This window comes from Excalfactoria chinensis, chromosome 2, assembly GCF_039878825.1.
Source record: "Excalfactoria chinensis isolate bCotChi1 chromosome 2, bCotChi1.hap2, whole genome shotgun sequence".
Lineage (NCBI taxonomy): Eukaryota > Metazoa > Chordata > Aves > Galliformes > Phasianidae > Excalfactoria > Excalfactoria chinensis.
This window is the reverse complement of record NC_092826.1, coordinates 92,400,305-92,424,671: the sequence shown is the minus strand read 5'-3', so window position 1 is coordinate 92,424,671 and position 24,367 is coordinate 92,400,305. Positions and strand designations below refer to the sequence as shown.

At 44.4% G+C, this 24,367-nt stretch overlaps 1 protein-coding gene across 4 annotated transcripts in view; it reads left to right on the top strand.

The window, feature by feature from the left end:
- The window catches only part of VOPP1 (VOPP1 WW domain binding protein), a 79,637-nt gene that overhangs the window by 31,561 nt on the left and 23,709 nt on the right, over positions 1-24,367 (top strand). For 3 of the 4 annotated variants that reach the window (XM_072329127.1, XM_072329129.1, XM_072329130.1), the window contains exon 2: positions 18,784-18,842. The exons of the other annotated variant lie outside the window; for it this stretch is intronic. In XM_072329127.1, coding sequence (XP_072185228.1) covers positions 18,784-18,842 — 59 coding nt within the window. The remainder of the gene's footprint in view (positions 1-18,783; positions 18,843-24,367) is intronic. 4 annotated transcript variants of the gene reach the window in all.

Sequence of the window (24,367 nt, the reverse complement as noted above, 5' to 3'; positions counted from 1 at the left end):
GGCAGATAGAAGCTGACCAAGAATATTGGTCAGGCTTCCCAACAGAATATTGAAGTAGATTTTTCTATTCAAGGTTCTTAAAAAACTGGTTTACTAATATAAAAATGTTTGCAAGATAACCTCTTTAATCTTAACCGTGTTCAGATGCTCATTTGCTTAATGCATGGATGACATATATAATGTACTTTAAAATGAACAGATACACAAATAATATAGCATTAAGCATGATGTGGGTTTCTGGAATAAGCACTTGAAAGTGAGAACTTGCCTTGGCTTTGCATACTTTACAGGAGAACAGTGCTTACCTGATATTTCAGTACTACTAGGCTTTGGCCTTGCAAACCCTACAGGGAAATAGCACTTAAGTGGAATATCTTATTATTACTAGTTTCTTTTGTTCCCTCCACTGAGTGTGAAGTTGGCCACGTACTCTGTATGTTGTTACTTGAGACTGAGGAGTTGTTGCATTCAATGATTCAGGCATTTTTGGTCTTACAGTAGAAAGGATTTTCATCCAGTATTTGCAGTTTTGAAATAAATATTTCAAAGCCTTGAAAGGAAAAGTCCACGTTGAATGTTTATTAACCAAATGTTAATACTCGGTTTTCCAAAGACTGCTCATAAGAAGGAATTGAGGAATGTGTGCATCAGTGGATTAAGTGTCAAGAATGAAAGTCTGGTGGGAAGACGAGCTGGGTCCTGTCAGCTTTTGCTGCAGAACAAACGAATGTGCAGGGGATGCATAATACAATCAGAATAAAGCCCATCAACTCCCAGGACAGCTTCCCTGGGTTGTCATAGCCATCAAAGAGATGTGCTCTCCTGCAGTCTCTGATGGCTTGTCATCATTTAACTAACCAGCATCTGTAGCATTCTGCTATTCCTGCCTCAATCTTGTTTACTCTGTGAATGACTGAGAAAATTGAGCTCTGAATCCATCTTCTTATACTCAGTCTTTCCTTGCTTTACTTTTATTATTACAGAAGATGAAAGATGCCTGCCTAAGAATTTCAGTACAAGGCAATTTAAAGGTTGTTTCCATTTTGGGGATGGTAAATTGTAAGAATTAGATGTACACAGGAAACAGGCAAATGTGCCGATTCAAAATGAAATGAAGGGACTTGAATCGTAGAATCATGAAGTTGGAAAGGACCTACAAGATAATCTAGTCCAACTGTACCACAAGCCACTAAACCATATCTCGTAACTCCTCATCCAGATGCCTCTTGAACACTGCCAGAGATCGTGACTCCGCCACTTCCCTGGGCAGGCTATTCCAGTGCCTGAACACTCTGAAAGAAAAAGTTTTTTCTCATGTCTAATCTAAACCTCTTCAGGTATAACTTGTGGCCATTTCCTCGGGTCCTGTTTGTTACCTGGGAGAACACAGCCTCCCTTCAGAAAGTTGTAGAGTGAAATGAGGTCTCCCCTGGGTCTTCTTTTCTTCAGACTAAACAATCCCAGCTCCCTCAGTTGCTCCTCATAAGACTTGTGCTCCAGACCCCTCACCAGTTTTGTTGTGCTTCTCTGGACATGTTCCAGGGCCTCAATGTCTTTCTTGTAGTAAAGGGAACACAGTACTGAACACAGTGCTCAAGGTGGGCCTCACTAGTGCTGAGTACAGGGGGATGATTATCTCTCTGCTCCTGCTGGCCACACTATTTTTAATGCAGGCCAGGATGCTGTTGGCCCTACTGGAGTCTAGGACAGGTGGAGCTGGGCTCCACCCCCTTCCATTAGCACAGGTGAATTGCCTTCACCTGTGCTCCCGGGGCTTACTTATTGCTTGCCTCAGGTGGTTAATCAGAGGTTCAGGATGTGGTTCAGCAGTTCCCATACACCTTCCTAACTGCATACCTTAGCAACTTCTTTGTAATCTCCCCGAGTAGTCTGTCCCTTCTTCCAGAGGACATAGACTTTCTTTTTCTTCTGGAGTCTCAACAATAGTTTCCAGTTCATCTACACCAGTCTACTTCCCCTACAGCTCACCTTATGGCGTTCAGTGTCAGCCTGTTCTTTTGCCTTTAAGATTTCCATCTTGAGGAGCATCCAAGCTTCCTGGACCCCTTTACCCTTAAGGAGTGAGTCCCAAGGGACCTGTGCTACAGGAGTCTTGAGCAGGTCACAGTCCACCCTCTGGAAGTTGCAGATGCTGTTTTGGTAGTCACTCTTCTGACATCTCCAAGAACAAAAAATTCTACAGTTTCAAGGTCACTCTGCCCAAAACAGTCCCCAACATTCACATCTCCCACCAGTCCTTCACTCAGTGAAGAGCAGGTATAGCAGGGCACCACCCCTGGTAGGCTCTCGTACCAGCTGCGTAAGGAAGCTATCTTCCACACTAGAAACATCTTGGACTGCTTCCTCTGCACTGTATAATATTAACAACGTATATCAGGGAACTTGAAGTCTTCCAAGAGAACGAGTGAAGAGATCACGTGAGTTCTGCAAGCTGTTCACAGAATGCCTCTTCATGCTGATTAGGCAGTCTATAACTGACCCCCATCAAGGTATCACCCCTACAGGCCTTCCCCTGATCCTTACCCACAGACACTCAACTTTATCATTTCCAACCCCAAGTTCTTCAACATCAAAACAGTCTTTAATATTAAGCGCCAACCACCACCCTTATTTCCTCGTCTATCCCTTCTGAAGAGCTTATAGCCATACATCACAGCACTCCAGTCATGGGAGTGGTCCCACTATGTTTTGTCAATAGCAACTAGGTCATAGTTAGCCTGATGCACAGTTGCTTCCAACTCCTGTTTGTTGCCCATGCTGCATGCATTGGTGTACATGCACTTCAGCTGAGTCATCTGCCTCACCAGATGCTCAAGCATCATTCCCCTAGGCTCATCTCTGGTGAGCTGTTTTTTCCCCTTTCCCTGTCATAGCTAATTTAAAGCTCTTTCTATAAGCCCCACTAGCTCCTGCGCTAGGATTTCTTGCCCTGTTTGAGGTAGGTGGGTTCCATGGATGGACAACAGTCCAGGGGCCGAGTAAACAGAAACAGCCCCATGATCAAAGAGCCCGAAGTTCCTGGCTTGACAACAGCTTCTGAGCCAATAATTCACTGCTTGTGCTTTCCAAGCCCACTCTGTGCCCCTCACTGCCCCTGAAGGTATAGAACAAAAAATCACTTGAGCTCATGCGCCTTGAACTAAATGTCCTAAACCCCTGAAATATCTTTTTATGGTTTGTAGGTTTCTCTGAGCAATTTCATTACTGCCCACCTGAACTATGAGCAATGGAAAATAATCAGTGGACCTAACCAGCTTTGGGAGTTTCCTGGTTATGTCCCTGACCCGGGCCCCAGGAAGGCAGCACACTTCCCAATGGCTTGGGTACAGTCTGCCTATGAGGTCCTCCATTTCTATGAAAAGGGAGTCACCTACCATACCTGCAGCGTTTGAGGCACGGACTCAGATGTGAATGATCCAAATCGTTTATTACAAGTTCTCACATCCCTTATATACCTTCACAAGTTGTTGTTTTCTCACTTTCCCATCTGCCCTTATAACTTTCCCATCTGCCCTTATAACTTTCCCAACCACCTTTACATGTCAACAAAGCATTCTACAAAACACTTTTCAACTGTCCATGCAGGCACATATCCAATCAGAGCTGTGAGAGCCTTCTTTTCCTTCCAGAGGTGTCCTTGGTTCTCATGCTGTTTATCTTGCTCCACAGCTGCTGCTCTGAACAGCTTTTCTTGTATTCCCACACATACCTACCATGACCACCTTTCTTTCTTTCCTGACAGAGGCAGTCTCAAGGTGTGCAGGTGACTGCCTCACTTAGGCTCCCTCCTGGGCAGATCCTCCATCAACTCCCCACTCACCTCCTCTTCAATTTCCAGTGTCTCAAACCTGTTGCTTAGAGGGAGATGGGGAAGTGGGCAAGGCAGGCAGGGGGGGCTCCCATGATGCCAAGTTGAGACTCTCTTCCAGACCTCCTAATCAGTCAGGGCAGAATCTGACAGGGCAGGGGGTCAACCACTTTTCTGGGGTTATCTGCCTTACACTCATTCCTCTGGCACACCAGCAAATCACTCTACCACTCCATCTCCTGCTCACACTCACTGATGGTCCTTAGTCTCTGCGCCTCTTCTTTGAGCTCCATCACCAGGCTGAACAGCTCATCCACCTGATCACACCTCACATAGGTGGAATCCCTGCCACCCTCCCCAAGCAGTAGCAGGCTTAGGCTTCCTGCAGCAGGAGACCTGAACAGCTACATTTCTGGGCAGGCCCTCTGTCTAGGTCACCATGGTCTTCGTGGAATAAGCCTGCAGTCTGGAGGAGATCATGTTTAGGTCTGCAGTCTTAGAGACTGCCAAGAGTAAAGCTGGTCTCCCAAGTAAGGAAAAGGAAAAGGTCCTCACCACATGACCCACCTCCCACACCCAGCTACAGCACTCTATGGGCGACATGGGCTGTGCTCACTCACTGAATCTCTCCATCTTCAGTTGGCAGCAACAGTTACTCACTTGCTGTGCTCCCTGAAGCTATTTAAAGCTTATTATCGGGTGCAGACATTAAGGGTGGGTGTTTAAACTGTGCCACTAATGTGCCAGCTTCATCCCTGCTGACTCAGGAGCCTGCTCACAAGCTGTCAGCTCCCCAGCACAAGTGCAGCACTGTTGCTAGCTTTAAAAAAAAAAAAAAAAAAAGCCTTCAAAAATGAGCTTTTTTTTTTTTTTTTTTTCTGACCTTTTTTTGCTCCAGATCCCTTGCCCTGTGCAGTCTTACCTGCTCTGAAGCTAGTTTCCACAGCAAGTACTGTGTTGAATTGTAGCATGGATTAAGATTGAAAAATAAAATAGAGAGCGGAAGCTAAATCTAAAGTTTTCTCTGAATAAAATTCTAAGCAGTACAAGTACTTGTGTAAGGTTGGTGGCTGTGGAAACACCTGAGTGTGGTCATGAGGGTATTAGGGCTGCTGCCACTTGTGAGGAGGCCAAGCTCAGGTGCCTTTACACTGATGCACGCAGCATGGGTAATAAACAAGAGAAGTGGAGCTGGAGGCCACTGTGTGTTCGGATAGTTTTGATATAGTTGCCATCACAAAAATGTGGTAGAACGACTCCCAGAACTGGAGTGCTGTGATTGAGGGCTACCGACTTTTCAAAAGGGACAGGCTAGGTAGGAAAGGTGGTGGCGTAGCTCTCTATGTTAAAAAAGACTATGAATGTGTGGAAATCAATGACAGTGATGACAGGGTTGAGAGCTTATGGCTCAGAATAAAAGCTAAGGCCAACAAGACTGATGTTACTATGGGAGCCACTGAGGAGAAGCAAAATCCTGGACCTGCTGTTTGTTAACAGAGAAGGTCTGGCAGGGGTTGTAAAGGCTGGAGACTGTCTTGGACAAAGTCATCATGAGATGCTAGATTTCTCAATCCTTTTTGAACCATGGAGGGGAATCAGCAGAACTACCACCTTGGACTTCCAGAGGGCGGATTTCAACCTCTTTAGGACCATGGTTGAGAGGGTCCCTTTGGAGGTAACTTTGGAGAGAGTGGGAGCCCAGGAAGGCTGGGAATACTTTAAGGAAATGGTTCTAAAGGCACAGGAGCTGACCATCCTGAAGTCATGAAAGACGAGCCGACGGGCAAGGAGGCCAGGCTGGCTGAACACAGACCTTTGGCTGTGGAAAGTTTATGGCTCTGGAAGAGTGGGCAAGCTACTTATGAGGATTACAGGTATGTGGTGAAGCTGTGCAGGGAGAAAAATAGGAAAGCCAAAGTGCAGCTAGAACTGAGCTTGTCTGCTAACATAAAGGAGAACAATAAATTATTTTTGTAAACACATCAGCAGCAAGAGGAAGGCTAGGGAGAATCTCCATCCCTTGTTGGATCAGAGGGCAACTTGGTCACCAAGGATCGGGGTAAGGCTGAGGTACTTAATGCCTTCTTTACCTCAGTCTTAAATAGTAAAACTTTTTGCTCCCTGGGAACACAGCCTTCTGTGCTGGTAGATGGGGAGGGGGAACAGAATAAGCCCTGCATGATCCATCATGGGATAGTTTTGGACCTGCTCCAAAAGCTGGATGCTTACAAGTCCATGGGGCCGAATGGACTGCACCCAAGAGGGAGTTGGCAGATGTGGTTGCCAAACCACTCTCCATCATTTTTTAGCACTCCTGGCAGACCAGGGATGTCCTGGTGGATTGGAGGCTGGCGAGTGTGATGCCCATCTTCAAAAAGGACCGGAAAGATGATCCTGGTAGCTACAGGCCTGTCAGTCTCACCTCGATGTCCAGAAAGGTTATGGAATGAATAATCTCAGGAACCATCATGGACCTATTAAAGGTCAGCCAGGGGATCAGGCCTAGTCAGCATGGGCTTATGAACGGTAGATCCTGTCTGACAAACCTGATTTCATTCTATGACAAGGTGACCTGCTTGGTGGATGAAGGTAAGGCTATTGATGTGGTATACCTGGACTTCAGTAAGGCCTTTGACACTGTACCCCATAACATTCTGGTGGAGAAGCTGGCTGCCCATGGGCGTACGCTCTGCTGGGTGAAGCACTGACTGGATGGCCAGGCCCAAAGAGTTGTGGTCCATGGATTTGAATCCAGTTGGAGGTTGGTCACGAGCACTGTCCCCCAGGACTCAGTGCTGGGGCCGCTTCTGTTTAACATCCTCATTGATGATCTTGATGAGGGGGTTGATGCACTCTCAGTAAGTCTGCAGACAGCACCAAGTTGGGAGGGAGTGTTCATCTGCCAGAGGGAAGAAGGGCACTACAGAGGGACCTGGATAGGCTGGATCGATGGGCCAAGGATAACAGCATGAGTTTCAACAGGGCCAAGTGTTGAGTCCTGCATTTTGGTCACAGCAACCCCAGGACACCCTACAGGCTTGGGGAGGTGTGGCTGGAAAGCTGCCTGATAGAAAGGGACTTTGGTGCTGATGGACAGTCAGCTGAATATGAACCAGCTGCATGCCCAGTTGGCCGAGAAGGCTGGTGGCATCCTGGCTTGTATCAGGAATGGTGTGGTGAGCAGGACGAGGGAAGTCATCCTGCCCCTGCACTCGGCCTTACTTCTAGTACTGTGTTCAGTTTTGGGCACCTCAGTACAAAAAGGACATGGAGGTGCTGGAGCAGGTCCAGAGAAAGTCACTGTCCCTGGATGTGTTTAAGAGCTGTTTGGATGTAGTGCTCAGAGATATGGTTTAACAGAGTGTTTGTTCATAGAGTTAGGATACTATAGTTAGGCTGAGGTTGGACCTGATGATCTTTGAGGTCTTTTCCAACCTGAGTAGTTCTGTGATTCTGTGATTCCTGAGGTAAGTATGTTCCTGGAGTCAGGGCTGGAGATGAAGCAAGCATCCCATCCTAAACTGAGGGAAAGCGCATTAGATGGAGGTATCTGATGGTTATACTGAATGCATTACCCACATTTATTAGCCTTAAAATCAGTGTATGATTAAATATATCTGGGAAAAACACACAAACAAATGAAAAACTCTAACATTTGGTTTGTTTTGGTTTTAAAGAGACTGAGGGTAGATATCCTAACTCTTGGCATGATCTTACTTTCAGTTCCTGACAAATAGATCCCTTTCCTCTCCCCAGAATTCTTCTTTATGGGCTTTTTTGTAAGATGACTTATGACTTGTTCTGTAGCTAAAGAATGCAAATAATAACCTTGATTTTGCTTATCATGCATGTATAAAAGGAAGCATAATATCTAAATTAATCTATATTAAATTCAATTCTGGAGCTGTGGAAGCAGCCCACTGCCATTTGCAGTAGATCAACAACTTATAGGGGAGCTGAGGAAATCATAGTCATAGAATGGATTGGGTTGGAAGAAACCTCAAGGATCATCAAACTCCAGCTCCCCTGCTGCAGGCAGGGTTGCCAATCACTAGATCAAGTACTAGACCAGGATGCCCAGGGCCCCATCCCAACAGGCCTTGAACTGACCTTGGGGAATACACAACATCTCTTGGCAACCTGTTCCAGCTCACTACTCTGTCAGTGAAATAAAAACCCTGACATATAATTTAAATCTTTCTTCCTTTAGTTTTAAATGATTCCCCTTTGTCCTGTCAGTATCTACCCATGCAAAAAGTTGATTTCCCTCTTGTTTATAATCTCTCTTTGAATATCAGAAGGCAGTAATAAGGTCTCCTTGCAGCCCCTCTTCTCCAGACTGAGCAAGCCCAGCTCTGTTAGCTTGTCTTCATAGGAAAGTTGCTTCATCCATCTGATAATCTATATGGCCCTCTTCCAAAAACTTGACATCTTTTCTGTGTTGGGAACCCCAGACTTTGAAGCAGTACTCCAGTTGGGGCCTCATGAGGGCAGAATAGATATTATATGTTTTCTTCTAGTTGGAACAGAAAAGGCTACCACTTCCAAGTTGTGAGGTTCCAGTGTGATGTTGAATCTTCTTTGCTTTTCTAAGGTGAAAATGCTTTCAATATCTGCCATTAGAACTTACTTTGTAAGGTCAGCTCTACCAGGAGGGTTTAGCCCCCTGAGCTTTTATGCGTGTGCAAGTACTGCAGAGTCAGTAGATGTAGAAATAGGAACACAAAGCAAGTCCTGATATGGAGGATCTCTTGGCACTTTTTGCTTTGATATCCTGACATCCAAGTTGGATATTTCATATTGCTACAATAAATAGCATAACTGATTTCACAGACAGTTTGAAAAAGACTCAGCATGATTGTTCCATTCAATTATCATTTTTTGCATGAGCTCATGCAGCCCAGGTGGCCTTTGCTAGGTGCCGTCCCAGGTGCTGAAGACTTCTTATTCTCCTTTACTCCCCATTACTATATTTTCTCCCTAAGTCACTTACGAAATAATTATATTATATTATTCTAGGACTGAAGTAAATTTGCAATTTGCAGCATAATGAACAACAACAAAAGAAGTCAGGCTCTTGAAATGAAATTTAATGTGAGGGATATTTATATTTCATTTGTGGGAAAAGTTAATCGATCTAATTGTAAGTGGAGTTTTCTGGTGGGAGACTATCTAGTGCTAAACACACATGCATTTCAAGTGAAAAATACATGTCGGTATTTGCTTATCAATGTTGCCATGGAGATCAGGGGGAGTTCTAACTGCAGGAGCTGCAGCACTTTGTCCTATGTGTATAAATGTAACGTGTACCAGATTCTGCCCTGCTGCTTGTCTGTTTTCTTGATTCCTGTATGAGAGCTGAAGAGCTTCCGTGCATTATTCATATTGTTGTGGTAAAAGGCAGAATAAGGATTGGTGCCTACTGTTCTAGGTCCCATATAGTAATAAGGTCTGTGCATCAGATTTTTTTCTGTGTTTATCTAAGCCCTGTAAGCTAGAAGGAAATATTTGCAAAATGATGCCAGGCTGAAGCCATTTTTGTGACAGCGGTAAGCATATTATCTATCTGTCAAAATAAAGTAAAAATAAAATAAGAGGCAGAAACAGGCTTTTTACAACTTGGAAGGTGTGGAAAGGAGTGTCAATGGTTTAAGGGCTGGTTTGGCCTGGTTCTGTGACTAGTGGGGTGGAGGGATTTTGCAAAATCTGCGCCTCCAGAAAAGGGAAACAGGGGATCCCAAAATAATTAAAAACAACGGCAATGCTCTGAGGAGAAACAAACTAATTTTACTAAATATGGTGTTGGAATGCAAGATAACACACTATAATACAATATAATTAGAACTGAAGCTAATAAATCAAATATAATGAGAGAGTATCTGAAAGCTGTAGGCCTTACAGTAATACTGAAGTGATGCACGCAGTTGGGACAGGCAGCAGCAAGGAGAGGCGAAGGAGAAGAGTGTGAAGAACCAAAGTGCCCAATCAGGTGACCTTGCGAGGAGTTATATCTCCTCTCTGACCACAAAGCCCTTTGGGGAATGTAGTTTTTCTTCTCTTCCAGGCAGGTACCCAGATCTGGAGCATTAACACTTTAACTCCCAGTGCACTACATGATGTTATGATGTGGAATACCAGTAACCAAAAGTCATAAAACCATGGCAAAGAGGAATCTTCCCAGTTTGTTTTTGAAATTTAAATGTGGGTAGGAGGGTGGAAGAATGAGTACTGAATGCAAAAGCATTCTTTCCCCTTCGTAAATGGTATGCAGGCTCCATGTGCTCAGAACGTTGCTGAGAAAACATCAATTAAAATGTTTTAAACTGACAGAGGCTTTGAGGATGTTGAGGTTAACAGTGAATCATGTTTGTCCATTAGCAGGAAGAAGGATGTTTTGCAATGTATGCTCCAGACAGCACTGGACTGAAATGAGGCTTCGCAAGGGATTGTCTGGGATTTCAGCCAGGACTTGATGCTTTGCAGCTTTCGAAGGAAAAGAGCCAAAGTGCTTTTCCCTTTATCAGCAGCAGGCGTGCTCAATTTGCTATGGATATGTATTTGCAGAGTGATGCCAAGAGAAACTTGTACTTCTAAATTCAGAGTAAGAGGAAACAGCATGCTGATAATGAGATTCAGAAGAAAGGTTTCAGAAGTTGGAAGCTTAGAAGGGGTGGGATAATAATGGGGAATAAAACAAATTTTCCAGTGATGCGCCCTGTGCTGTACTGTTGTTGAGCAGAAGGAGGTAATTTAAAAGGAGTAGAAACAGGTCTTAGCTCAGCATCACAGGCAATCCCTATCCCAGCCTACCTCAGTTCCCCAGGTTCTTCTGTGTAATAGGTTTGAGTCTCTAGAACTCAAGGGAGAAGTGAGTGAGGATGCAGCGGGAGATTCACCCACAAGGTTGTCTAAAGCTGCCTCTGCCAAGAAGTGTGATTGTCATAGGCAACTCCTTTCTGAGAGGAAGAGAGGCCCCTGTAGGTCAGCCAGACCCTACCCAGGAAGTGTGCTTCCTCCCTAGTGCCCAGGTATAGGATATTTCTACAAAACTTCCTAGTCTGATTTGCCCCTCTGATTAATATCAGTTATTGATAGTTCAGGACAGCAGTAATGCGGTCACTGAAGGACAATCAAAAAGGATTTCAGGGGACTGGGGTGGTTAGTGGATGGAGCAGGAGTATAGGTCATATTCTCCTTTATCCCTTCAGTGTCAGGGAGGCATACTGAGTTGAGCAGGAAAACACTTCTGTCACGGGTTAACTGAAAATCTACCTGCGCCTGTGACAGGGGGACAGCTGGCCTGCAGGGCCGCTAGCCCAAAAGGAAAAGAAAAACAGTGGCAACAATCTAAGGAGGCACACTTATTTACTAAATACTATATCGAAATACAGGATAACACAATATAATACAATATAATTGGAATTAAGGCTAACGAAACAAGTAAAATAGGAGAGAGAGCGAGTCCTGAAACCGAGAGGCCTACTGTAACTCTAAGCAAAACGGCTGGAATGCTCCCACACGCTCCCTCCCTGGCTGGCAGGATTCAAGAGAACAAGTCCAGCCCCGAAGTCAGATTATATAGTGTCCTTGTTGCGTGACTTGTCCCTGACCGTGATGTTCTCTGGGACATGTAGTCTTCTTCTGTGAGCTGCACATTCAGTAAAACTATCCATACTTTATATGATGTTATGATGTGGAATACTGATAGCAAAATTACAAAATTACAAAACCATGACAACTTCTCATAAATACATGGCTGAGAAGCTGATGCAATTGCAAAAATTCAGGGCTTTTTGACCATAAGGTTGGTTTAAGCCTGGCCTGATGGCTACTGATGGTTCTCACCTTTCTCAAAGGGGGAAATGGATCTTAGCCCAGGAGCTGCCAGGGCTTGTTGAGGGGGCTTTAAACTAGGTATGAAGGGGGAAGGGGGTAAAACCAGGCCTGCTAGAGATGAGCCTCGGGGAATGATGGTAGACTGTGGAGTGAGGCAAGGGACTTAACTGAAGTGCATCTACACACTACATAGGCCACAAACTATGACTTAGTTGCCATAGTGGAAACATGGTGGGATCACTGCCACAGCTGGAGTGCTGCAATGGATGACTATTGGGACAGGCAAGGAAGGATGGGTAGTGATGTGGCCCTCTAATTTAGAGAGTACTTCAGTGTTGTTCAGCTTAGTGCTGGGGATGATAAGGTTGAATCTCTTTGGGTAAGAATCAGACGAGGGCCAACAAAGCTGACATCCTGATGGGGGTCTGTTATAGACTGCCCAACCAGAATAGACGGATGAGGTGTTCCATGATCAGCTGGCAGAATTTGTGTGATCGCCAGCCCTTGTTCTCATGGGGCACTTCAACTTACCTGATTTTTGCTGGAAATACAATACAGCACAGAAGAAGCAGTCTAGGAGGTTTCTAGAGTGTGTAGAAGGCACAGCTGGCAAGAGAGCCTACCAGGGGAGGTGCCCTGCTTGATCTACTGTTCACGGAGGACTGGTAGGAGGTGAGGAGGTTAAGAGCTGTTAAGAGTGACCATAAAATGCTAGAGTTATGAGTTCTTGGTGAAGTTGGGGGGAGGGGCAGCAAAACTTCTGCCTTGGACTTCCAGAGGGTGGATTTTGAACTATTCAGTATGCTGGTACTGAAGTCCTTGAGTCCTGAAGGGTAAAAGCATCCAGGAAGGCTGGTCACTCCTCAAGAAGGAAACCTTAAAGGTGCAAGAGCAGGCTATCCCACTGTGCCACAAGATGAGCCAGTGGGGAAGAGGACTGGCGTGGATTAATAGGGAGCTTTTCCTGAGGCTCCAGGAGAAAACAAAAATCTGCTTCCTGTGGAAGAAGGGACAGGCAATTTGGGGATAGTACAAGGAAGTTGTTGGGATGTCCAGGGAGAAAATTTGAAAGGCAAAAGCCCAGCTTGAACTCAGCATAGCCTCTGGGATAAAAGAGAACAAGACTTTTTTACAAATATATTAACAATAAGAGGAGGGCTAAGGAGAATCTCTATCCTTTACTGGATGTGTTGGGGAACATGACCACTGAGGATAAGGAAAAGGCTGTGGTTCTCAAAGCCTTCTTTACATCTGTCTTTGAAAGTCAGACCAGTTACCCTCAGGGTACTCTGCCCCCTGAGCTGGATGTCTCAGATGGGGAGCAGAATAAACCCCATGCTAATTCAGGTGGAAACAGTTAGAGTCCTACTGCTCCACCTGGATTGCCACAAGTCCATGGGGCCAGATGGGATTCACCCAAGGGTGCTGAGGGAACTGGCAGAGGTGATTGCCAAGCTGCTTTCCATCATTGATCAGCATTCCTGGTAACTGGAGAGGTCCCAGAGGGTTGGAGGCTTGCCAGTGTGATTCCCATCTACAAGAAGGGTTGTAAGGAGGAGCCTGGGAACTACAGGCCTGTCAACTTGGCCTCAGTGCCAGGAAAAGTTATGGAGCAGATTGTCTTGAGTGAGATCACAGTGCATGTGCTGGACAACTGGAGGATGTCACGGTGTTATCTAGATCAGGCTATGTCTGTGACAGGGGGGCAGTAGGCCTGTGGGCCCCCTGGCCCCTGACAGATGGGAAGGGAAAAAGGGAAATGGGTAGGGAGATGGGAGCTGGGCTCAGGGAAACAAACAGAGAAGTGGCAACGATCTAAGGAGGAAAACTTATTTTACTAATTACAATCTAATTGACATTGAGGCTAATAAATCAAGTAAAATAAGAGAGAGAGAGAGGTTTCTGAAGACCAAGAAGCCTACTTTGAAACTGAAGGCACCACGGCTTGGAAGCACACCCACACCCGCTGCCAGGCAGTCAGAGAGTGAATGAGCCAGCATCACTTCCGTGATGTGTTTCCCTCTCTGACCGTGAGGTCGTCTGTGTGTAATTCTTCTTCTCTGTGCTCCACATGATGTTATGATGTGGAATACCAATAGCAAAAATTAAAAAACCATGACACAGGCCCAGCCAACATGGGTTCATGAAAGGCAGGTCCTGCTTGACCAACCTTATTTCCTTCTATGATCAAGAGACCCATCTGGTAGATGAAGGAACCATAGAATCACAAGCTTGGAAAAGAGCTACAAGGTCATCTAGTCCAACCACCCTCACATCACCATTACTACCACTAAGCTACTAAACCATATATTGTAGTACATCATCCAGATGCCAGGGACAGTAACTCCACCACCTCCCTGGTCAGGCCATTCCAGTGCCTGACCACTCTTTGAGAGAAACAGATTTTTCCTATATCTAATCTAAATCTCCCCTGGAGCAACTTGAGGCAATAAAAGGGAAAGGCTGTTGATGTAGTCTACGTAGATTGCAGCAGAGTCTTTGGCACTGTATCCCACAGTATTCTCCTGGAGAAGCTGGTAACTCATGGCTTAGACAGGTACACTCTTTGCTGGTTAAAGAAATGGCTGGATGACCATACCCAGAGAGTGGTGGTAAATGGAATTAAATCCAGCTGTTGACCAGTCATGAGTGGTTCACCCCAGGGGTCAGTATTGGTGCCTGTCCTGTTCAGTATCCTTACTGATGACCTGAATGAGGAGATTGAGTACACCCTCAGTATGTTTGCAGATGATACCAATCTAGGAGGAAGTGTTCCTTCCTGGGGGTAGGAAGTTTCTATGGGGGGATATGGACAGGCTTGGATAGTTGGGGTGAGGCCAGTGGGATGAAATTCAACAAGACCAAGTGCTGGGTCCTGCAGTTTGTCCCTAATATCCACAGGCAACATTACAGGCTTGGGGCAGAGTAGCTGGAAGACTGTGTGGAAGAAAGCGACCAAATGTTGGCTGATGTTTGGCTGAACATGAGCCAGAAGTGTGCACAGGTGGACAAGAAGTCCAATGGCATCCTGGCTTGTATCAGAAATAGTGTTGCCAGCAGGAGCATGGAAGTCATCATTCCTATGTACTTGGCACTGGTGAAGCTGCATCTTGAGAACTGTGTTTAGTTTTGGGGCCCTCACAACAAGAAAGACACTGAGACTCTGAAACATGTTCATAGAAGGTCAACAAAGCTGGTGAGCACAAGTCTTATCAGGAGCAGCTGAGGGAGCTGGGTTTGTTTAGTCCGGAGAAGAGGAGGCTCAGGGGAGACAACTACCTGAAAGGGGGTTGTGGTGAGGTGGGGGTTGGCCTCTTCACTCATATAACTAGTGATAGGACTAGAGGGAGTGGCCTCAAGTTGTGCCAGGGGAGATCAGGTTGGAAGTTAGGAAATTTCTCCGAAAGAGTGGTTAGGCAGTGGAATGGGCTGCCCAGGGAGGTGGTGGAGTCACCGTTGATGAAGATGTGGAAAAAATGTTTAGATGTTGTACTGAAGGACATTATTTAGTGGTTATAGGTGATATTGGTGATCACAGTATCACAGTATCGTGCGAGTTGGAAGGAACCTTAGAGATCATCGAGTCCAACTCCCGGGATTTGAGTCTTCTGTGTAGCAGAGCGGCACTTCTACCACTTGCGCCACAGGGGGGATTCAAACCCCGGGCCTCTGGTGTTGCAAGCAGCACTTTATACCACTGCGCCACCGGGGGCACACAATGGTGATAGGTGAATGGTTGGACTGGATGATCTTAGATGTCTTTTCCAATCTTGGTGATTCTGTGATTCTGTGAAATTTGAAGATAGCTCTCTGAACACCAACATCTGCAGCAGAAACCATGGAGTCCTCCTACAAATCCTCCACATTCACTGCAGCATACATTTGAGAAGGGAGCAAGGCTCTTCCCCAAGGCAAAAGTTCTTCTATCAGAACCAAAAGGTGTGCTTCTTGGAGCTGGTGGGAGCCTGATTACTGGTCAGACCTGATCATATGCATCATAATTCTCCTCCTCTCTTCCTTTGTACTAGTCTTAACAATTTAATCCATAGACTTTTGTCTTTAGGGGCTCTAATTGATCCATCTGTGAGTTAGTTCATCAAATTCTCATTAAATAGCCTGTAGCCTTTCTTATTCATGAAGAGTAAGAATCAGAGATCTAAAAACACTTTGTCTTAACTGGATTCAATTAGGGATTCAGGGAGATGGGATTCAGGGAGTCTAGTAAAATTACATGAGCTATTATCTCAAGGTGAGATGCCAAGTGAACATGAAGGATGATCCAAGTGCTGCTGATGTGCGATTGCTCTCTGACCTTGGGTGTCCTGTGTGAGCAGTGTGGAGAACTACTATTAAAATCCCAGAAGATATTTCTTACTGCTCTGTGGAGGTGTCCTGGAATCCGCAGTCTTTATGTGATCAGATAATACAGTTATTGTTGGAGTTTCTGGAACTATATGTGCAAGGGAGGCACCATTTTATGCTAACACTGTCAGCAGGATATCATAGAATCATAGAAAATCCTGGTTTGAAAAGGACCACAATGATCATCTTGATCATCTAGTTTCAATCCCTTGCCTATGTGCAGGGTCACCAACCACCAGACCAGGCTGCCCAGAGCCACATCCAGCCTGACCTTGAGTGCTTCCAGGGATGGAGCATCCACAGCCTCCTTGGGCAACCTGTTCCAGCGCATCACCACCCTCTGTGTGAAAAACCTCCTCCTAATAACTAACCTAAACCTCCCCTGTCTCAGATTAAGAACATTCCCCCTTGTCCTATCACTATCCACCAATATAAAAAACTGTTCCCCTTCCTGTTTATATGTTCCTTCACATACTGGAAGGCCTTCTGGATCCTTCTCTTCCCCAAGCTAAACAATCCCAGTTCCCTCAACCTTTCCTCATAGAAGAGGTGTTTCAGCCCTCTTATCATCTTATCTCCTCTGGACCTGCTCTAAGAGCTCCACATCCTTCCTGTACTGGGGGCCCCAGGCCTGGGCAAAGTATTTCAGATGGGGCCTCACAAGAGCTGTGTAGAGGGGGACAATCACTTCCCTCTCCCTGCTGGCCACCCTTTTTTAATGCAGCCCAGAACACAGCTGGCCTTCTGGACTGCAAGTACACATTGCTTGCTCATGTCCAGATTCTCATCCTCCAAATCCTTCTCCACAGGGCTGCTCTCAAGGAGATCTTCCCCCAGTTTGTGTAAATACCTGGGACTGTCCCGACCCAAGTGTAGTACCCTGCACGTGGCCTTACTAAACCTCATTAGGATTTCATGGGCCCACTTCTCCAGCGTGTCCAGGTCCCTCTGGATGGCTTCCCTTTCTTCCATCATAGAAGGCCACCAGATTGGTCAGGCAAGATCTGCCCATGGTGAAGCCATGCTGGCTGTCTTAAATCACCTCTTTATCTTGTATGTGCCTTAAGCTAGGAGGATCTGCTCCATGATCTTCCCACGCACAGAGGTGAGGCTTACTGGCCTGTAATTCCCTGGGTCTTTCTTTCTCCCTTTCTTAAAACTGGTAGTAATGTTTCCCTTTTTCCAGTCACTGGGGACTTCACCAGACAGCCATTATTTTTCAAATATGATAGAGAGCAACTTGGCAGCCACATCAGCCATCTCTTTCAGAACCCTAGAATGGATACTATCCAGCCCCATGGACTTACACACGTTCAGTTTCTTGAGGAGGGCTCAGACTTGTTCCACTGTTACAGCGGGACAGAAACCATTCCCTCCACCCTCACCTTGAGGCTCATGGTCCTGGCAGACATGGGAAACCATTACCTTTCATGAGAGGGGGAACACTCTCTTTGGCCTGTCTCCTCCTGCCTACGTACCTGTAGAACCCCTTTTTGTTATCTTTCTCATCCCTTGCCAAGTTTAGGTCCATCTGCACCTTGGCTTTCCTAATCCTATCTCTACACACACAAACAACAGCCCTGTATTCCTCCCAGGCTAAAGAACCCTGCTTCTGCTTTCTGTACATTTCCCTCTTTTCCCTCAGTTTAAGCTGCAGGTCCTTGCACAGCCATGACCGTCACCTGCTTTCCTTGCTTGACTTCTTCTGCTGGGGTCAGAGACTTGTTGTGCTCTTAGAAGGTTGTCCTTAAAGAGCTGCCATCTCTGTTCTGTACCCATGCCCTTAAGGACAGTTTCCCAGGGGATCCCACTGAGCAGTTCCTTGAGCAGCTACAATTTTGCTCTCCTAAAGCACAGGGTCCTAGCTCTGCTTTTTGCCAGGCCCACATTCTTCAAGATCACAAACTCCAGCAAGGCATGGTCACAACAGCCCAGGCTGCCTCCAGTCTTAACCTTTCTAATGCTCTCCTCTGCATTAGTGAGCAGAAGTATTTTGTGTCTTGTATATATAGTTTGGGCTTGACATCTGTTTTTCAAGTGTCACTATTGTTCTTAGCTGCTGTCTGTACTCCAGCAGTGCCTGTAGTGATATGCATTTCTCACACTGCCTGCATCACCATCCCCCTGCCCTGAGAAAATGCCTGTCACCATCCCTTAGCAAGGATATGCTGACAATTTGCAAAAGACAACAATGCCCCTGAACTGCAGAAAGCAGTTTCCCAGGTTATTTAATGAACACTTGAAACATTTCCAAAATGTAGGTAGATGAAGTGGGATCTCTGTTTTGTTCCTTTCCAAGCTTGTCTCCACATGTAGAGAATTCCATGAAGATGGATAATTTCCTGCAATTCACTGTTCAGTCTTATGCCTTGCGTCTTCAAACTCAGAATATGATGGAGATCTCTTAAGTAACTACAGCTACAGTGAGCTCTTAAATTCTCCATATTCCTTTAAGACACTACTTTTACCAGGCAATGCATGCAATGCATGGAATCTATTAACTATAGTCATGAATCACATTAACCTTTGAGGCCCCATAGACGATGCCACTGTGAAGGATCTAAACCTGAACAGGGCATGTCACAGTTCATATTAACTGAGTTCCCAGTTATGTATTTTAGAATTGTGAAGTCTTTGGGAAGATACACCTTTTCTGATTGCTCAAAATTACAGTATTTATCAACACTCAGTGTTTGTGTTTATAATTGCACTTTGTTCTGTGTAAATATTAATAAGGTATTTTTCTTTCTTTGTAGTGTACAGAGGCCAAAAAGCATTGCTGGTACTTTGAAGGGTTATATCCTACCTATTATATGTAAGTAGTCATCACTTTCCTTTTTGTGTTTTCTAGTGAACGAGAGGTAACTAGATTCTTTCAGCTCTTAGAACGTTATTCTTTCTTGGATTATACTTTTTCCATAACTTTTTGAGACCTTTTTCTCATGTAATTTAACAGTTAATGTGCAAGAAATTTTATTTCCCCGCTTTCCCTATCTATTATCTGTTTCTCCTTCCCACTACTAAAAAAAGAAAAAAAGTATACAGACTAATTTCCCCACCCATTCAGATGATCTTTCCAGTTGAAAACAAAATGTTGGACATTAAATAGCTCTCTTTTTAGTATGATGAAAGGAAATATAAGTGGAGCTACGTGAGGACAGTTCTCTCTTTGTTTTGAACAAGGGAAGGTAATCAAGCAGCATACAGCTTTGTCCCTGTGATAATACTGTTGTTTAATTCAGGGATTTGAGATGAGCTATGTCGTAGCTGTCATTTTGATGGGTGGCGTCCATATTCACACCAGGTTTGGATGTTAACTAAATGCCATTGAACTGTAGGTGCATGATTGAGGATCCTTCTAAATTGCAGTTTTCTGTTTTGAATTGCTCACAGTAGCAGTAAAGAGGTAGATGAAATGTATGATAGGGTGATTATTGTTCCTGTGTATTTGGGGGCAGAAAGGAGATGAACGCACTAGACTTTGGGTTATGTAACTTCGTAATTGCAAACATCTTTTAAATCTAAGTTAAAAAAAAAAAAAAAGAAAAAGAATTGGGGTGGGGAGTAGGTAACAGCAGCAGGTCCTTGTTACCTGAGCAAACTTCCCCACTCACAGGTAGGAAATTACTGTAATCATGATGCTCCCCAGGAATGTTCCTCCTTTTTCTTCTTGATAGGACCAGAGGGAATGGTTTCAAGCTACGGCAGGGGAGATTCAAACTGGACATTAGGAAGTATTACTTCTCAGAAAGGGTGGTCAGGCACTGGAATGGATTTCCCAGGGAGGTGGTGGAGTCACCGACCCTGGGGGTGTTCAAGGAAAGACTGGATGTTGTGTGGAGGGACAAGGTCTAGTGGGAGCTATCAGTAATAGGTGAACAGTTGGACTGGATGATCTTTTAGGTCTTTTCCAACCTTGGTGATTCTATGATTCTATGATTTTTCTCAGTTCAGCATCACTGTATCCTGGCTGAGTTTCAAAACAGGCAGCTGAGTGAGCAGATTGAATCTCTCTTGAAAAAAAAAACAAAACACACACACAAAAACTACCTCTTTTTGGTCTGTGGTGGACAGGTATACGTGTATGCAGATTCCAGCTGTCCACCTTGATCTGTTAACAGTAGCAGACCTGAGCAGCTTTGTGAACTCACAGAATCACAGATTACAGAATCACAGAATGACCCGGGTTGGAAGGGACCTCAAGGATCATGAAGCTTAAATCCCCCTGCCTGGCAGGGCCACCAAGCTTCCACAATTACTAGATCAGGTTGTCCAGGGCCCCATCCAGCCTGGCCTTGAATACCTTCAGGGACAGGGCTGCCTGTTCTAGGACCTCACCACTCACCTAGTAAAGAACTTCCCCCTAACATCCAGCCTAAATTTTCCCTCTTTCAACTTAAAACCATATCCCCTTGTCCTGCTCAGCCTTGAGTCTTCTTGGAGGTTGCCCAGTCTCAGTTCATCCCTTCCATTTGTGGTTCTTCTACTGGTATTTGCTTACACCGGTGTTATGAGGCTTTCTTAGCTTCATCTGATGATACTAGCTCTTTCCCCCAAATTTTTCTCTTCTTAGTTTCAGTCTATTGGTATACAATCCTTTGCGTAAACTTAATTCTTGGTTCCAGAAAGGGGTAAGGGGTCATAAATGAAGCAGCAATCATTTAACTTATCACTGGCATGCAGCCTTCTTTGGAATTCAAGTCAGACTTGTGTATAGGACACTAGTTAGAAACTATGCAGTTTACTGTATTTAAAGGACTTTTGGTTGTTGTGGGGGGTTGTATGATTTTCTTTCACGCTCACTTCCTCTGTCCCTGCATTCTGAGCAAGCTTTCTGCCCCTATGTGTAGATTAATAATTCGGGTTTTGTTTTACCCTTCCAAAAGACATTGCTGGTCGAACATTTCATTCTGAAATCAGGTTTTGGCACATATGATGCCAGCAGTTTAGAGAGGAAAACTAAGAACATTAGAGCCTACATTTCAAAGGAATTATTTTGATGGGGCATATGTTGTCAGACCACTGTGATCATACAGTCCACTGAAGACTGTAATCCTTGCTTACCTTCTTAACTTTTCTGGTTTTCAGCAAATGCCAATCAGGGAATTGTTTTTAGATGCAGTTCTTTCCTGCAGCAACTCTGCTGGAAAAAACTTTTGGACTGAAAAGGAACTTTTGGACCATTTTATTAAGTGGTTGTTATCTGGAGAACACATGTAAGTACAGGGCTTGTTATAGGAGCTTGCATTATACCTTCACATTAAAATTCATGCTTTTTGTGTCCATTAAGAAAAACATTTGGCTTTGTGGTTTAAATGCAAATCCATACAAAATGATTGTTGGTGTGATCTAGCGGAGTGTAATTTTGATTCCTGACACAGCAGTTCTTTGATGGAAATGCATTAATTTCATTCCACTGAATTATGAATGAAAAAAAATGTACCTTCTAAGTCATAAATCACTGGGAGGGCCATTTTGAAAAGAGAGAACATATGCTTTCCAAGTTTCTGATTAGCAAAGCAACGAGTGGATCATACCTCATCCGACATAATGGATTAAATTTTGATCAATGAGACAAGGATTGCACTATGGAAAGGAAGATCTCATGATCATTGTTTATGTGTGAAAGAAGGAAACTGGCTTTAGAGTATTCTTCTGTAGGAGATGAGCACAGGCCAGTCCAGATTGATCCAGTGTAAAAAAGACAAAACCCAAAATACAAAACTGACATGGAGCTCTGTTGTTTTTTGTTGTTGTTGTTTTGTTTGTTTGTTTATTTGTAAAGCTGCCTGAGAGAAAGTTTTAATGTGAGGCAGACGGATGTTCCTGGGTGATGAGTATGGTACTGTCAAGATTGCTAGGTGGAAGACATGCCAACACTGTGCACATCCAGCTCCTCCCCATTGGGAAGAGCCAAAGCACAAAGACAATAATTTAAAGAACACGCCTATCAATTCAATACATATCAGTGTACCTGCTTCATTGTCTTTTTCTGAGCTAGGGTATTATTTTTTGTGGGATTTGATGTCTGGCAGCAAGAGGTAGAACATCAAAAGATCAATAATGCTTAAGCATGTATGTCGCTCTATTAGTAAGCTGATTTTATTGTCTTCTTTTGCCTGCAAATAATAATGTCTTCTATAGGTAAATTAATTTTGTTGTAATTTAGGATCAGTGTTGGTAGAATCTGTGTTGTTTTTTCATAGCACATTGGATCAGTAACAGAAGAGAAGCAGAGCTTCCAAGCAGTACCAGAACAGCAGTATCGGCAAATGGCCATTTGATCTTCAGTCTGCTTGGGCAGCTGCTCTCAAGTAGTGGCAAATACTAAAGCCAGCTCAATCATGGTATCACACTTGATTCCAGACTCCAACATATATGTTTTCTTGCCCACAGGCACAAAAAATCAAGCATTTGTTTGGTTTTATGGGCAAAAAGTGGAAGCAGTTTGACTTGTGTCAGATCTCAAAGGGATTTCCCTCGAGTCATGATGATGGAATAACTTCAGAGATGAGCCCAGGAGGTGCAGTGCTCAGAGTTGGCTGAGTCACCATGCAAAGATTATGGCTATAGTAAAACGGAGTTTCTCTAGACACAGCTGCAGGGAGAGACTGTTCAATTTTTCTGTCTCATTTTCGGCCTTTCAAAAGTGCAGTCACCTTTGTAGGAGACAGAATGTCTTGACGGTCTGCTTTTTGCCATTCAGTGGACTCACATCCCCAGATCCTTCTGTTTTCTGGCCTCAGTTGCCTCAAGAAAGGTTGCAAAAACGTACTCCCTTGGTGATGCTGGGAAACTCACTTTCACAAATCTGAGCACAAATTACTCTTCTAAAATGCATAGCAGCAAGAATTGGTGAGAAGTGTTTTTATTTACTAGCACACTTGGCCCACAGAATAGGCCTCCAGCTCCTTGCTGTCGGATTTACTGCCTCTTTTGTTTTTCTGACACATGCTGCATTGGCATGGCAGTTTAGTAAGAAGCCTGGTCTAATTAATGTAATTAAGACTGATCTTGAAAGCTCCTCTTGGACTGATCCACTCAGGGGGAGGTGTGAAGCAATGCTTAATTTCTTGGTTCTGATAAGACCCAGAATTAATACTGACTTGCTATGTCTTGCTGGTAGTTCTGTGATATTTCAGCTGCTGTTAGGCACTGTTCAAGGGTGAGATTTAAAGAAGAGACATTGGAGACTGAGGAGTGTTCAGGTTCTGCAAAGGGGTAGTTTCTCTTTCGGCTTTGGCAGCTAGTTGTGCTGAAATCCCAAATGGTGTGTCTGAGTACACAAGCATGACATGCGGAAATCAAACCACATAGCCTGTAAGGGTATAGAGCAGGTTATGTTTTATTAGCAATGCACACACACCCTGGTGCAAGGGTGATAGCTCCATCTAACTTGCACACCGTTAGGAGAAAGCTGTAGATATAGACTGAACTAATATATAATCGATAGTTTGCAGGAATTCAGATACATATTCATTACATTCCTGAGACACATTAGCATGTGGTCCCTCCCCCCTTGTGCGTGCATAGTGAGTGGTGGGGGTGGGGGTGGGATGACGGCCCATTGTCTTCTTCACTGTAAACTTTCAACCCGGTGGGAGGGCACCCCCAAACTAGTTCCAGCTTGCCCTGTGGACATTTAATCACCTCACTGTCCTCCTTTTCTTTTTGCACCTAGAGCTGTTTTTCACACCCTTATCTTTATAGCCTTCATTCCCCTTGTTATTCCAGACCCAGTGTCTGCAATCCCCATTCTTCTAAGAATTTCTACATAAACTATCTTTTCACTACTCCTATCTCAGTTTCTGTGAAGTCATTTTCTCTTTTACTCTGGGGCCCTTCTCTCATCCTTCAAGTAGACCTTGGCATGATGATCAGAGTATCAGATCCTTGGGCTTACTACAAGAAGTTCTTTCTGCTTGTCACTGAAGAGTGCACATTTCTTCCCCTTGCAAAATGATGATTATTTCTTCATAGTACATCTTCCCTGCCCCCATTGCAGGCTGAAGCCTGTGTGACTTGATGAATATTGTGAGTGGAGGCACATTAATCAAGCATGTAAGCATGTAATTATCCATACAATTAGCCAATTGATTTTGTTTTAGCTTTGCTTACAAATATGGGAGCACTGTCTAGTTGAGCAGTTTATCTGAAGCCAGATACTTACTTAACATACAAAACATACAGAAGTAAACACTGTTAAAAAGATTGATCTAGTTGTGATGCTCACCTCTTTCCTTTTTGGTGTGTGATTGGCTAACCTGAATATTTTCACCTAAGTCATATTAGGTGAAAATACCAAACTAATACCAACATATACATACCAACAAATACCAG